General features: G+C 35.5%; 1 protein-coding gene across 5 annotated transcripts in view; it reads left to right on the forward strand.

Annotated features, from left to right (window-relative positions):
- Positions 1 to 13,689, forward strand: part of LOC128225134 (Ig-like and fibronectin type-III domain-containing protein 2) — a 50,511-nt gene that overhangs the window by 27,323 nt on the left and 9,499 nt on the right. For all 5 annotated transcript variants that reach the window (XM_052935171.1, XM_052935168.1, XM_052935170.1 and 2 more), the window contains exons 14-30: positions 2,069 to 2,229; positions 2,638 to 2,770; positions 3,381 to 3,416; positions 3,874 to 4,014; positions 5,483 to 5,638; positions 6,081 to 6,256; positions 6,907 to 7,042; positions 7,444 to 7,500; positions 7,822 to 7,938; positions 8,531 to 8,686; positions 9,065 to 9,216; positions 9,926 to 10,082; positions 10,361 to 10,621; positions 10,950 to 11,243; positions 12,082 to 12,141; positions 12,802 to 12,942; positions 13,452 to 13,610. In XM_052935171.1, coding sequence (XP_052791131.1) covers positions 2,069 to 2,229; positions 2,638 to 2,770; positions 3,381 to 3,416; positions 3,874 to 4,014; positions 5,483 to 5,638; positions 6,081 to 6,256; positions 6,907 to 7,042; positions 7,444 to 7,500; positions 7,822 to 7,938; positions 8,531 to 8,686; positions 9,065 to 9,216; positions 9,926 to 10,082; positions 10,361 to 10,621; positions 10,950 to 11,243; positions 12,082 to 12,141; positions 12,802 to 12,942; positions 13,452 to 13,610 — 2,493 coding nt within the window. The remainder of the gene's footprint in view (positions 1 to 2,068; positions 2,230 to 2,637; positions 2,771 to 3,380; positions 3,417 to 3,873; positions 4,015 to 5,482; positions 5,639 to 6,080; positions 6,257 to 6,906; positions 7,043 to 7,443; positions 7,501 to 7,821; positions 7,939 to 8,530; positions 8,687 to 9,064; positions 9,217 to 9,925; positions 10,083 to 10,360; positions 10,622 to 10,949; positions 11,244 to 12,081; positions 12,142 to 12,801; positions 12,943 to 13,451; positions 13,611 to 13,689) is intronic.

The raw sequence follows: 13,689 nt of genomic DNA on the forward strand, positions 1-13,689 counted from the left end.
AAGAAAGTTCTCTACAGACCATGACTGTATCTCCATTGCCCACCACCAGGATCAGCTGTATATCTGCTCCAGCTCTGGCCTCTACCAGTACACAATGGATGGACAGCTTGTAAAGGTTATACAAGAATGCATGGTATTATTCAGGTGTGCTATCAGTCCTGATGGGGAGAGAATCTATATAACAACAAAGACTGACAATCAATTAATTACCCTTGATAGAAATGGTCAAGTATTATCAAAACTAGATCCTGAACTACTATTACCCAAGGGAGTATGTGTCAGCCCTAGTGGCCATGTGTTTGTGTGTGGGTTAATGTCTGACACTGTGGTACAGGTGGACAGAGAGGGAAGACAGAAGCTTGCCACAGTGGCCTTTGGGTTTGGGGGGGCTATTGGCATGTTCTACCCCCGGTCATTGTTGTTCAGTGAACGCATCTCAAGTCTCATTGTTGGAAGTATTCGTTATGAAAGCATTGTAGTTATCGAGATGTGTTGAAATGTGAATCAGATTCTCCACTTTATGTGAATATTTGTATTGATTGTAGTTATAGGATTAAATTAATGTTGACCATGTATTTGGTTTGAATGTGAACAAGTAACTGATAAAATTTGAATCATAAACTAACAAACATGTTGAAATGTTATTTATAATGATATTTATCATACTGGTAATTATACAGTAGTTACTTATTTTACACCACAAATACATATAGGTGCAAATTAACATTATCATGATGAAAGTGAAATACACTACAGTAACTATGTCCATATATTGATAACTTGAACTTAATCTGTTTTAAATGAAAGAGATATTTCAATGCGATGTGTGCATATATTTTATTTAAAAGAAAACCAGAAAAATTAAAAAAAGAGATTGTAATCTTATCAAAATAAACAGATAAAACATTTTTGTATTGATTTCTTCTCAAAACAGTGAATAGAAGGATACAACATTTTAAAGTTATGTTTCTTCTGATCAAACTTTGTCCCTGTGTTGCTACAATTTCTACATGATATTTATTAAGTTGATCAGAAAGTGTCCACGTGTATCAATAAATGTAAGACAAGGTTACTTATGGGTCTCCTTAGGTCGAAAAATAGGTCATAAGGTCAACAAATAAAGAAAAAAGCTTTGTATAGCCCTATTGACCACTTTTTTAAATGTTAGACAAACCCTGTTAACCTTTAAAGGCCACATTTCACCCCGTTAAAGGTCAAGGTTAATACCGCATCCTATAATAAAATGAAAACATGCTGTACTTCAATATATTGCCCAACCCCAACTCATTTTTCTTTTTCATAAAGGAGGGTGTAACCAACCTCAGCAACCCCCACCTCCTTTTATAACAAATTTCCCTTAATTTTATTCCTTAATCTTGAATAACAAATTCTATCAAAACTTTCTGTAGGAATCTGCCTATCCAACAATGCCAAATTTAGCGCTTCTGCATACCCTGTACCAAACTCGGACCCGAGTTCTTCTGAAAATGCTATAAAACAGAATTCTGAACAGTGGGTAACATCATTATCAAGAATTCATGCAAACCTTTGTATGTTTGTCAAGATCAAAGTAACTGAAAACTACAAGACCATCATCACAATGCATTCAAGTTTATTGGTGTAAAATTATCCTGTGATACTTTGATTCTTGTAAAGCATATACTTCAACATACACAGATGGTAGATTGGAAGTATTCACTTACACGGGCCAATCAAATCAAGGCATTGAACACCAGAGGCTGTGTTGCATTATGTTATACTACTCCTGCTGTCATTTTAATTGTCAATGAGCAGCGTGCATATGCGCTTGTCACAATTGATACGTGTAACTGCTAAAGCAGCACCATTTGAAATTTTTAACACTCAAAGCAAACAAGCCACATCCCTAAAATGAACATTTTTATTGATTGTTTTTCTGGAGGCTTTCTTGGCAAGAATGACACAAGCTTTCAATAGCACAGATATACATGTCAAAATTAGCCCAATCTCTGATTTTATTCTTCCAAAGCTGCAAAATTACCGAGGTAAATCTTTAGTCAGTAGCATAATGTCATGGTCCTGTTTACAGGTGTTTTGCCGTCTTCCCCGAAGAATACTCACATTGTTCCGGGGTCCATTACCCATAATGCCGTGACTGTTGCCTGGAGCAACCCAGATGACTTTGCCCTTGGTCAGTACTACCTCGTGGCCTGGAGACAGTCCGGGACAGACAACCTTTACTGGCAAACTGTGAGTTGTGCTGGCTTATAGCGGAATGTTTTATGTAATATAGCGGAACATTTTATGTAATATAGCAGAATATTTTATGTAATATAGCGGAATATTTTATGTAATATATCCAACGCTGAATCTATCTTTTTAAGGGAGTCATTTAAACATTTAAGTATATTAGTTTTTACACTGATGCAGTCTGAATTTGGGATGTTTATTAACAGATTATTTACACTTTATTTTTAACACGTATTGGCCGTTATTGGAAGAATGATTTTATACCATATTTTATTTTATTTCTGAATGATATTACAACTTTGATATGACTAACTTCTTGATACAAACTAAATTGTAGAATGTTGAAATTATGGAATCTCATTATTATTATTATGCAAACTCAGTCTCACTCTGACTGTCATATTCCAGGCGAATGTGACGCTAGGAACCCAGTACATGATCACAGGTCTAGATGCCGCAACGATATACGACATTTCTGTCTCCACTGTCAATGGTAAAGGCTCCAGTCTACCAGAGGTCATACTGGTCATCGTCACAGATGGTAGGTAACCCTGTCAGGATCTCTGATTCTGTGAAAGGTGTAGGGAGTGTTTATAGTGATCAATGTAATTGTTCAGAGTACTCTTTTAGTTGTACTTAAAATGATGTGTTTTGCTCTATTAGGAGCAATGACTTTACATAACATCCTGTTAGGTACAATTAAGGTGTATATATCTTTTATAAGATGCAATTTTTGGTTAAGGTGACCATGCTAGGAGTTTAACTGAGTTGTATTATTTTATAGTCTGATAGATGCACCTGCATGTTAAGGTAACCATGCTAGGAGTTTAACTGAGTGGTAATATGTTATACTCTGATAGGTTAACCTACATGTTAAGGTGACCATGCTAGGAGTTTGACTGAGTGGTAATATGTTATATTCTGATAGATGCATTTACATATAAAGGGTCCCTGGTTAGGAACTCTAGTCATATTAACTACAAGAAGTATGTTTTCCATTTGTTGAATTCTATTTTAAAAGGTTCTCACTTAAGCTTAATCCAATCACTCATAATGCTGTGACATGGTTATGTTCCTGGCACTCATAATGCTGTGACATGGTTATGTTCCTGGCACTGGCATAAATTGTAGTTATATCGGCTTTGTTTCAGATGAGCCTGTTGCTTCAAAACCATTTAATGAAACAGGTGAGTACAGATTGTTATTCTTACTTTTAAAGTTAAATAAAAGTGTTTTTTAAGCAGTCAAGTGTATAATAACTTTTTTATTATTATTTTGGTTTGCTAAGGTTAGCCAAAATGTGTGTTGCAGACGACAAACTAAATTTTTCATTCAAAACTTGACCTTTGAGTTATTAACAATATTCATTTGAATATTGATCCTCTGTTCTTCAGGTTATATCTGAATCATTATCATTGTCATCTTTCATCATTATTCATAAGCTGGTCTATAAAAACAAATCAAGCAATAAATTGACATGGACTCATATTATTGGTGTTGTTGTCTTTCGTATACATAGCATTATGGGGGCAAAAACTTCTACCTTGGCTATAACTTAAAAAAAAGGATTTTATTCACATAGCAACATGTGTTAAAATAATCCTAAGTCCTAACACATACTGAAACTGTATGTTTGTTTCACAGAATGCTGCAAGAAGAAAGGGGTAAGAACTGAATGCCTGCAGTTGTGTAGCCACGAGTTTCGTATTAAGGACATCAACGCCATTACGGGTACTGCTATCGCTTGTTTCGACGCCATCGAAGAAATGGTGTACTGTAGCTCTGGTAGGTAGAACAGTTCTGCAATTGTTTATGCTACGTAATAGATGTATCATAACTTATAAGGTGAAATGTTTATCACTGTGTAAGGAAGCTGAATTGTTTTAGAGTGACAATCGTTTTCACTTGTGTCATCAGCAACGAATACTTATTTAAAATGAATACTTATTTTCAATGTATTTTTATGCCCTCAAAGGAGGGCATGTTTAAATTGCACCGTCCGTCTGTCTGCCGTCCATGTGTCCAGGTCAATAACTCGTGTCCGGGCTGTAACTTTCTCTTGTATGGACAGATTTTAAAATAACTTGCCACATGTGTTTGACATACCAAGACGACGTGTCGCTTGCAAGACCCTTGTCTCTACCTCTAAGATCAAGTTCACACTAACGTGTCTATTCACAATGGAATGCTGCATATAAGGACATAGAGTATAGGTTGTCGTGTACGGGGTGTAACTTTCCTTTATATGGACAGATTTTAAAATAACTTTCCACATGTGTTTGACATACCAAGACGATGTGTTGCTTGCAAGACCCATGTCCCTACCTCTTAGGTCAAGGTCACACTTAGTGTTTATTCACAATGGAACAATGGAGTGCTGCATATAAGGACATAGAGTATAGGTTATCGTGTCCGGGCTGTAACTTTCCCTTGTATGGACATATTTTAAAATAACTTGCCATATGTGTTGGACATACCAAGAAGACGTGTCACATGCAAGACTCATGTCCCTACCTCTAAGGTCAAGGTCAAACATAGGTGTTTATTCACAATGAAATGCTGCATATAAGGACATAGAGTATAGGTTGTCGTGTCTGGGCTTTAACTTTCCCTTGTATGACATATTTTAAAATAATTTGCCACATGTGTTCGACATACCAAGACGACTTCATGCGTGCAAGACCCATGTCCGTACCTCTTAGGTCAAGGTCACACTTAGTGTTTATTCACAATGGAATGCTGCATATAAGGACAAAGAGTATAGGTTGTCATGCCCGGCCTGTAACTTTCTCCTGTATGGACAGATTTTAAAATAACTTGCCACATGTTTGACATACAAAGACGACGTGTCGCGTGCAAGACCTGTGTCCCTACCTCTTAGGTCAAGGTCACACTTAGGTGTTTATTCACAATGGAAGGTGTCTTTTCACAATGGAATGCTGCATATAAGGACATAGAGTATAGGTTGTCAAGTATGGGTGGTATTTTTTTATGTTCAGAGGCAATTTAAAATTACTTGACATATGGATTTGAGACGTAGAGGTAAGATCAACTTTTCATGTACTGACCTTGTTCATTGGTCAATGTCACATTCGGGGGCATTCCTCACATACAGTGACAGCTCTTGTTTGTTGACTGGTAACAATAAAATCTTTGTATGCAAAAAGCGAAAAACCAATATAAAAAAAAATGATGTATACATTTATAAGAATGAAGATAAATCTTTTTGGCATCATCAGTGTTCTTTTTCCAGATGGTCGTAACCACTCAGAGTGCTGTAAACGGGAGGGGATATCGTCAAATTGTCTCGGGCTGTGTACTCTGAAACCTGATGAACCCCTCACCGTTAACTTTCTCTCATGTCTTCTGTACAAGGACACGCTCAGTAAATGCTTCGAAACAGGCAGAGGTAACAAAAGCTTTTTAATCTCCTGTAATGAAGGGGGAAGTATCACTGCATTGTTTGAGCTCTTTATTATAGTTAACAGAAGCCCACTATTCTACAAAAACGACACCTATTGATATGTGTGTATGAATGATAGTTGAGATCCGCTAAACTGATGAAAATGTGGGAAAAATACATTGACAAAGAAATGCACAAACATTATATTGTTTAACAAATTTACCAAAATTACCGAGGGAGCAATTTAGATGCTCTCAAATTATTTGATATTTAGGCGTACATATTTCAAAAAAATGTTTATGCTCGCCTTCCAGAATTAAAAGGTTTTTTTTTCAAGAGATAAAGACCATCTTGCATCACTTTTATAGTACAGTGTAATCATTTATATTTGCCAAACTTGTACGTATGTTTCCATCCGTTGATTTTTATGTTTAAACTTTGATTTTAGCGGCTTTGCCAAAGAGCCCAGAGGCCATTACTGTGATGAAGAGGGACGTGACGTCGCTGACAGTGCGCTGGTCTGCCCCTACTGGAGGCCCAGATATTAAGTTCTACTCTGTACAATACATTTCATCTCAACAGTACAAGGACTGGACCAATGGCCGGTCTTCCAATTGGACTCAGGTATAGGCATCACCATTGTCCTTCTTTTCATGCTTTAAAACTGCACTCTCACTGATAGACCGCTTTTACAACTTTTTTTATTTTTGTACTGAAAAGAGCAAGTTTTTGTGTAAATATCTGCAAACGGATGATAAAAAAAGGCTGACAAAAAATCAGATCGCAGATGTTCATATTTCCGTTCGAAAATTAATGTTTTATGCCTTAAACCGTTACTAACAGTTTAAGAAAAATGCATAAAACATCAATTTTGGAACTAAATTATAAGAATATGTGATCTAATTTTTTTTCAGCAGTCTTATATAATTGGTGTCCATATATTTTCGCAAAAGTTGGCTCGTTCCAAGACAAAAAATAAAAAAAACTTGTCAAAACGTGCAATCTGTGAGAGTGCAGCTTTAAGCCTCCATCTCTTCAACAATGGTGAAACACGGACCACAGAGGATCTTCGTTTTCTATGGAAAAACTCATTTTACATAAATCATATGGGATATGGACTTGATAGTCTATTATTTTATAACTGTTCTGTGATTTTACTAGTGCTCTTTGACCGTGCATAAATCATATGGCGTATGGACTTGATAGTCTATTATTTTAAAACTATTGTGTGATTTTACTAGTGCTCTTTGACCATGCCTTTGCATATTTTGCAGTTATCCAAGACAGCCGACACCTTTAAAACAATATCAAACTTGACAGCAGATTCCATTTACATGGTCAGAGTTTATGCCGGCAATGATGATGGAACCAGTCTCTCTTCCAGCCTACTCACAGCCAGCACACTACCAAGTAAGGTCCATCTATAGAAATGATGGAACAAGATAAGTGAAAGAACAATGTTTTCCTGTGAAGTGTGTAAACCTTGCTCCTCTGAGCTGTTATTTATAACTGAAAAGTCATACAAAGACACAACATTAGGGGAATATGTATTAATAACTTGAGATTCTTTTAGTCACGGTTAAGATCCTTTACTCAAACGAGGTCTAGAGGAGATTAGTTAACATCGGCCTAGGTCATGTGTCTATTTAGTGAAAGAGTAAGTAGAAGCTAATGTAAGCAAAACCTCGAATAAAATAACTGTTGTATGTGAATTGATGTCCTTGTTCATTAGAGCAAGAGAATTACAAAATAAAAATACAATTATTTATTTATATTTCTAGAGTGTATTAAATGATTTTAACATTTTGCAGATCCATTGGACAAAGAAGGCCAAATAAACTGGGAAGCTGTCTGGCAAAATAGAACCCGTACGTGTTGCTGCTAATAGCTACTTCATATATAGTGTAGTTAACCCTTAGTAAGATATGATATAAGTATAGATCGTCTTTATCTTTAAAATTTAAATATAGATTAGATCATTTGGACTCAATTGTAAAGAACACTATAAAGTAATGGTAAAAAACGGCCTATAGTGTGATAATTTAATCAGTGTTATTGTTAAATTACCGATTAATTTTAAAAACACCCTGTAAGTCTGTTTTGGCTTAAGCAGCAAATGTTAAACTAAAATTCTTGATCTCAATGTAGTGCTTATGTATATATTGTCATTCTCCTTCATTTTCCCCCAGACTGTTGTCAAAGTAACAACTTCTCGAAGACCTGCGAAGATAAGTGTGTCTTTAGTTACGATTTTGAGACGCCTGAATGCCTACCGGACGTGTACAACATGATGATGTGTGCCACTGGTATGTTTCTTCATACACACATAGCGGAACACACTAGGCCATCAATAGCATTGTATGTTTGTAGAGATTCAACAGACTCCTGGAAGATAATGTTAATTCTTTTGTTTCGTGTTAAGACAAATATTAAATGTTAATTCTTTTTTTTCGTGTTAAGACAAATATTAAATGTTAATTCTTTTGTTTCGCGTCAAGACAAATATTAAATGTTAATTCTTTTGTTTCGTGTTAAGACAAATATTAAATGTTAATTCTTTTGTTTCGTGTTAAGACAAATATTAAATGTTAATTCTTTTGTTTCGTGTTAAGACAAATATTAAATGTTAATTCTTTTGTTTCGTGTTAAGACAAATATTAAATGTTAATTCTTTTGTTTCGTGTTAAGACAAATATTAAATGTTAATTCTTTTGTTTCGTGTTAAGACAAATATTAAATGTTAATTCTTTTGTTTCGTGTTAAGACAAATATTAAATGTTAATTCTTTTGTTTCGCGTCAAGCCATCACGAGGCCTTATTAACATAATGACATACCCACTCTCTGAACAAAAGTTTTGGTTGAGCCATTGCAAACATGAAACTTTTATCAATTTTCAGACGGGCGTAACCATGTCCCATGTTGTCAGGCAATCCCAAATTTCCCGGTATCATGTGAACATTTCTGTAGCGCACAGGTCTCTAAATTGGACGCAGTGGACACACTATGTCTTAAACTTATTCCACAGATCATCGCCTGTTTTACAGAGGGTCAAGGTCAGTTTCAAAACTTTATAGTACTAAGGACAGAGAAAACGTGAATAGATTTTGGGTGGATTCAAAAATGATAATGTGGTTTGTTGAATAACTTTTTAAATAAAACATGACTGTGGTTTCCCTACTACAAATAATTCATTTTATCGAACTTAATTATTTAACATGAAAAACCATGAATTACATGTGTATAACTTCATTTGTTAAATGTATATCAAACGTTTGCTAATAATTGACAAAAAAACCCCACAACAAACAAAATTGAAATGCAGCCAGTACATTTATTAAGGGTAAAGTTGTATAGTTTTACAGACATAACTAATGTACTTAGTGTATATAGAGGTACATTTTCACTGGTTGTTTGCCTTTACCATGTTTCAGGCCTCATTCCCCCACCCCCTGAGCAGGTCAGAGTGACAGCATACACGTCGGACACCATAACCGTGGAGTGGGCCACCCCGATTGCAAATTGTAACGGAACTCGGTGCGAATATCTTGTCATACTTATGCCAGAAAATGCAGAGCAACTAACAGTAAGTTGGTAATAGTGACCAAAAATGTGTCTTTTGACTTAGTTCATCTTGGGGGAATTTGTATGTCTGAATTCCTTCATTCAATCAGGTAATTATTTCTATCATTAGTTTACATGAGGCCTATAAGTGCCTCAATATGATTTCTTATCGATCGCTGGTCAGGGGCATTCCTGAAGCAGTTTACGTGTGTGTTCTCAATATGTGAAGGTTTTTCATTGGTTTGGCTTGGGTAGTCAAATTTAGAAAAATACAGAACAATTGTCAAGCATTCTGAACGTCAACATTCAGTGTTATTATAAAAAAGTAATTCATTAAAAGTTACATGTAAATAAACACCCTTTGATGTTTATTGCTGATTTTGAGGTTTATGCTCTGGCAAATTGATTTGTACACCTGGGAATACTGGAGTATGCCTATTGAAGGCCATTGTCAGTGTTTTTAAATACAGAGTTTTAAAGGCAAATGAACAATTATGTATGAAGAAATAAAGTTGAGCTAATGTCATAGCATTGATGTCTATGTGGTGCACAAACTTTAACCTTGACCTTCACTGAAAAAGGGTATACAATATTTGAATAAAACCACACGTATAACTCTTGTTTTAATGATTGATGAGTTATGCCCCTGAATTGTTATTCACTTCCACAGTCATATATAACAGTCATTCATATGTCAATAGTATCGACATCCATTTTATCTTAAATTTCAGGACCCTGGTGTAAAGTACATAATGGTTGGTTCACAGCTTAAGTTCACGTTAGCTAACCTGCAATCAACGTCACAGTATAAAGTTTCTGTCCTAGCACGGAATTCTAATGGTGAAAGTTTGCCCGCACCCTTCATCACCGTGGTTACACGCCAGCCAGGTATGATACACAACATTGGTTATGAATACACGATGGTTGTTTATACATTTCTTTCAACCATTGATTATATTTCATTCTAAATATTGTCTAAAATGAAATATTATAATTCAACATTCTAATCTGTTAGTCTTGTTTAATCAATTTTGACAATTTAATGTGTACATGTCCCCTTCAACTAGATTAAGTTGATTAAATTAATATCGAAATACAAGCAATATTGGAATTAAAAGGACATTTTTGTGTGAAAAATAATATTAGCATATGGCCTCACCTTACAGGTACAAATTTAATCACGATATCGCAGACCCCGCCTGGGGTCGTACCAGTCGACACTTCATTGAAGCTGGTCTGCACTGGCCCGCCAAGCTCTTTCAAGTTTGCCTGGATACGCAACAAGCAGTCCATCAGCGAAACTTCACAATATTCCTCTTCCCTGCTTAAGCAAGATGACGAGGGCCTTTACACGTGTAAAGTCAATTACACTGGCAGTGATGGCATGGCACATGAGATTGAGAGAAGCATCTTTGTTAATATTAAATGTAAGTCAACATAAATACCGTAATGATGGACTTGCTATATTGCCGTGTATTTTTATACGACTGCAAACAAAACAGTTTTAGTGTGAGGGCAACAGTTTGAACTTACAAACTTGAAATTAATCTTTTAAAATAACACATACATGTAAAACAATGAAAATTGTATGAATTTTATAAGTGAAATTGGAATAAAGAAGGTTTTTTGTACAGTGTTCGGCATATATCCAGGTGATTATATGCAATGCAAATAGAAAACAAGAAAAAAAATATTATGGTAAATAGTTCTAGCTACTTCAACATATATCTGAGAATGTAACTCTATCTACACCAGACAAGCCTGACCCTGTAACGATTGGTGTGACTCGTCGTGTTTTACCGGGTATGAATGTGGACACCCTGCTGTACTGCCAGTTCAGGGGATTTCCAGACGTGGTCTCATGGACGAAGGACAGTCAGGCGTTACAGAAGGACTCATATTTTGTCAAGCAGTTGCTACATAATACTAACAACGGCACCACCACCAGTGAACTACAGATACGCGACGTTGTGACCGAGGATTTCGGCAACTACACATGCAAAGGAACCAACAGTTTTGGCTCCGGAATGATAACAGAGGGATTTGATAGTGAGAATCTACGTTTAAGTACATGATTTATGTAAAACATGCCTATCATAGTTTGGGGAATTCTTGTATTTTAGGCCTTAAAATGTTTTTGTTTTGCCAACATGTCCTTAAACAGTCAGGCTTTCAAGTGGGCCCTCTTTTCCTGCTTTTCCTACTTTTCCCTACTTTTTTGTTAGGCTCCTACTTTTCCCTACTTTTTATTGAAAAAGCCCTACTATCCCTACTTTTTTGTTAAAATAGTTCAAGAAATAATAAAAATGTTTGAACTAAATGCATTGATTGAAATACTCTAAATATTGATTTTAATAAGAAGCCCTTTCTAGTATTTTTCCTAGGATTAGTTTGAGCAGTAGGTCCCCAGTGCTGCAAGAGGGGTTCTAGGATGAGAATGAGTGGTACATGTTGACAAGTCAGAGACACCCATTTCAGGTTTATCTCCTCATCCTGTGGCTGAATTCCTCTTGAAGCACTGGTTTCTAAACAGAAATAATTACATGTCTATCACAATTGATGAATAGGTTTAATAGTAATATATTTGCATGCAAACGGTAAGTAAAGAGCTTTACTATCCCTACTTTTTGCTCTTAATATCCCTATTTTACCCTACTTTTTCCAAAAATACCTCCTACTTTTATCACTACTATTTTGTTACTGGTCACTTGAAAGCCTGTAAACTGTTACCTCATCAGTTTGATTAGCCACAAATCTATGCTTATTCGTTGGCTGAAGTTAAATAATTTATTTTAATTATTATTCATTAATAAAAACCTTTAATTTAATGTTTGGTTAGTTTGGAATTATTTGTAACTGGTAAACATTTTTTAAATGTTTGTTTCAGATGATTTTCCAGGCCCAACACTTCCCCCCTCAAACACCACCAAGTCAACACATGTTTCTGGTAAGACCTTGTTAACATAAAGTACATAAAGTCTCATCTATTTAGTTATAGGAATATTTAGGGAAACATTTTGTTATTTGATTTTAGTCCTTTTCCTTATTAAACATTAACGAAATCCTAGTGAGTTTAGTCTTGATGAATCTAAAGGTGCGATGTTATGTAAGATGTCAATGTTATTCAAAATTGATGTCACGCAAAAAATCATGTCTCAGAAATAACTTTTTTTAATTCCATTAAACTTCACAGACTTGTAGAGCATAATGAAAACAAGTAATTAATTATTGTAGAGCATTGGAAAGATGTGTCTCCCATTAAATGTTTGCTCTTACTAAACATAACATCATCACATAAAATATCACAATGGGCCGTAGATAGTACAGTTTCTTGAAAAATTACCTTACACTTTTAACAGGTATATAGAGCACCGTTTGAAGACATATTTTAAGATAAATTTGATTTTAATTAAATATTTATTTAACATATATTTTATATATTACATCCATCTATATTTTATCCATCTGATAGGCTCAATCAACAGCATTTTGGTCCCGTTTCTGTGACAGCTCTTATTGATTGATAATGTTATTGATTTGTTGTTAATGGGAATTTGAGAAAATGGGTCACTTAGCTGTGTTGTAACCCTTGCTTTTTGTATATTAGACTGTTGCTCGGCGCGTAATGTGAGTGAAGAATGTCGGGACCAGATTTGTACATATGCTGTCGACATCAATACCATCATCACAAATTCTAATCTGTACCACTGCCTGGCGTTCTTCGAGGATTACATCATCTGTGGCGCAGGTAGAATAACATTAAATATTATATTCAGTCTGGTTTTAGATGCTCAGCTAAAGGGCCTATCACACACTTCAGATGTACCTTGACAGGACTAAACCAGAGCACACAATATACAATGGTGGTAGAATTGGCAGAGCTCCTAGAAGAAAGTCCATACAAGATCACAACAGGCCTTTTAAGCTAGTACTTTTTCCTGAAAATTGCCAAATTTGTATTCCGGTATGAGTGCCTGTGAGCCAAATCATTTAGACATGACAAGCCCATTATAGATTATACAGGTTCCTTCTTAGATTTATTTTCCTATGTCAACAATTGTTTCAAAATTGAAGTCACAATGTAAGTTAATAAGACAACATAATTAAGTGTATTAAACTTGAATCGTATGTCTGTAATTTTGAAAATTGCACCATGTTGCTGGTGAACATGTTAATCATTGCATTTGCTTAACATTTCATAAATCTATGAATGGGCCTTGTTTGCATCCTTGATGATATTTATGAGCAATATTACAGATGGCAAGGACCACTCTGTTTGCTGTGAAACCCAGGGGGTAAATGACTTCTGCATGCCTTTCTGTAAAGGCCAGGTTCCAGCCCATGAGGAGAAATGGGAGCTGGCCCTCTGTGTACAGCACTCTGAACCCATCATAGAGTGTGCCATCAACGCCATACGTGAGTACTTCAATAATAAGCTGTTTGTGTCTTGACTTAGCCTGAGCCAATTGTGTGTCTGTATTGTAACTCAATGGTC

This window comes from Mya arenaria, chromosome 2 (assembly GCF_026914265.1).
Source record: "Mya arenaria isolate MELC-2E11 chromosome 2, ASM2691426v1".
Taxonomy (NCBI): Eukaryota; Metazoa; Mollusca; class Bivalvia; order Myida; family Myidae; genus Mya; species Mya arenaria.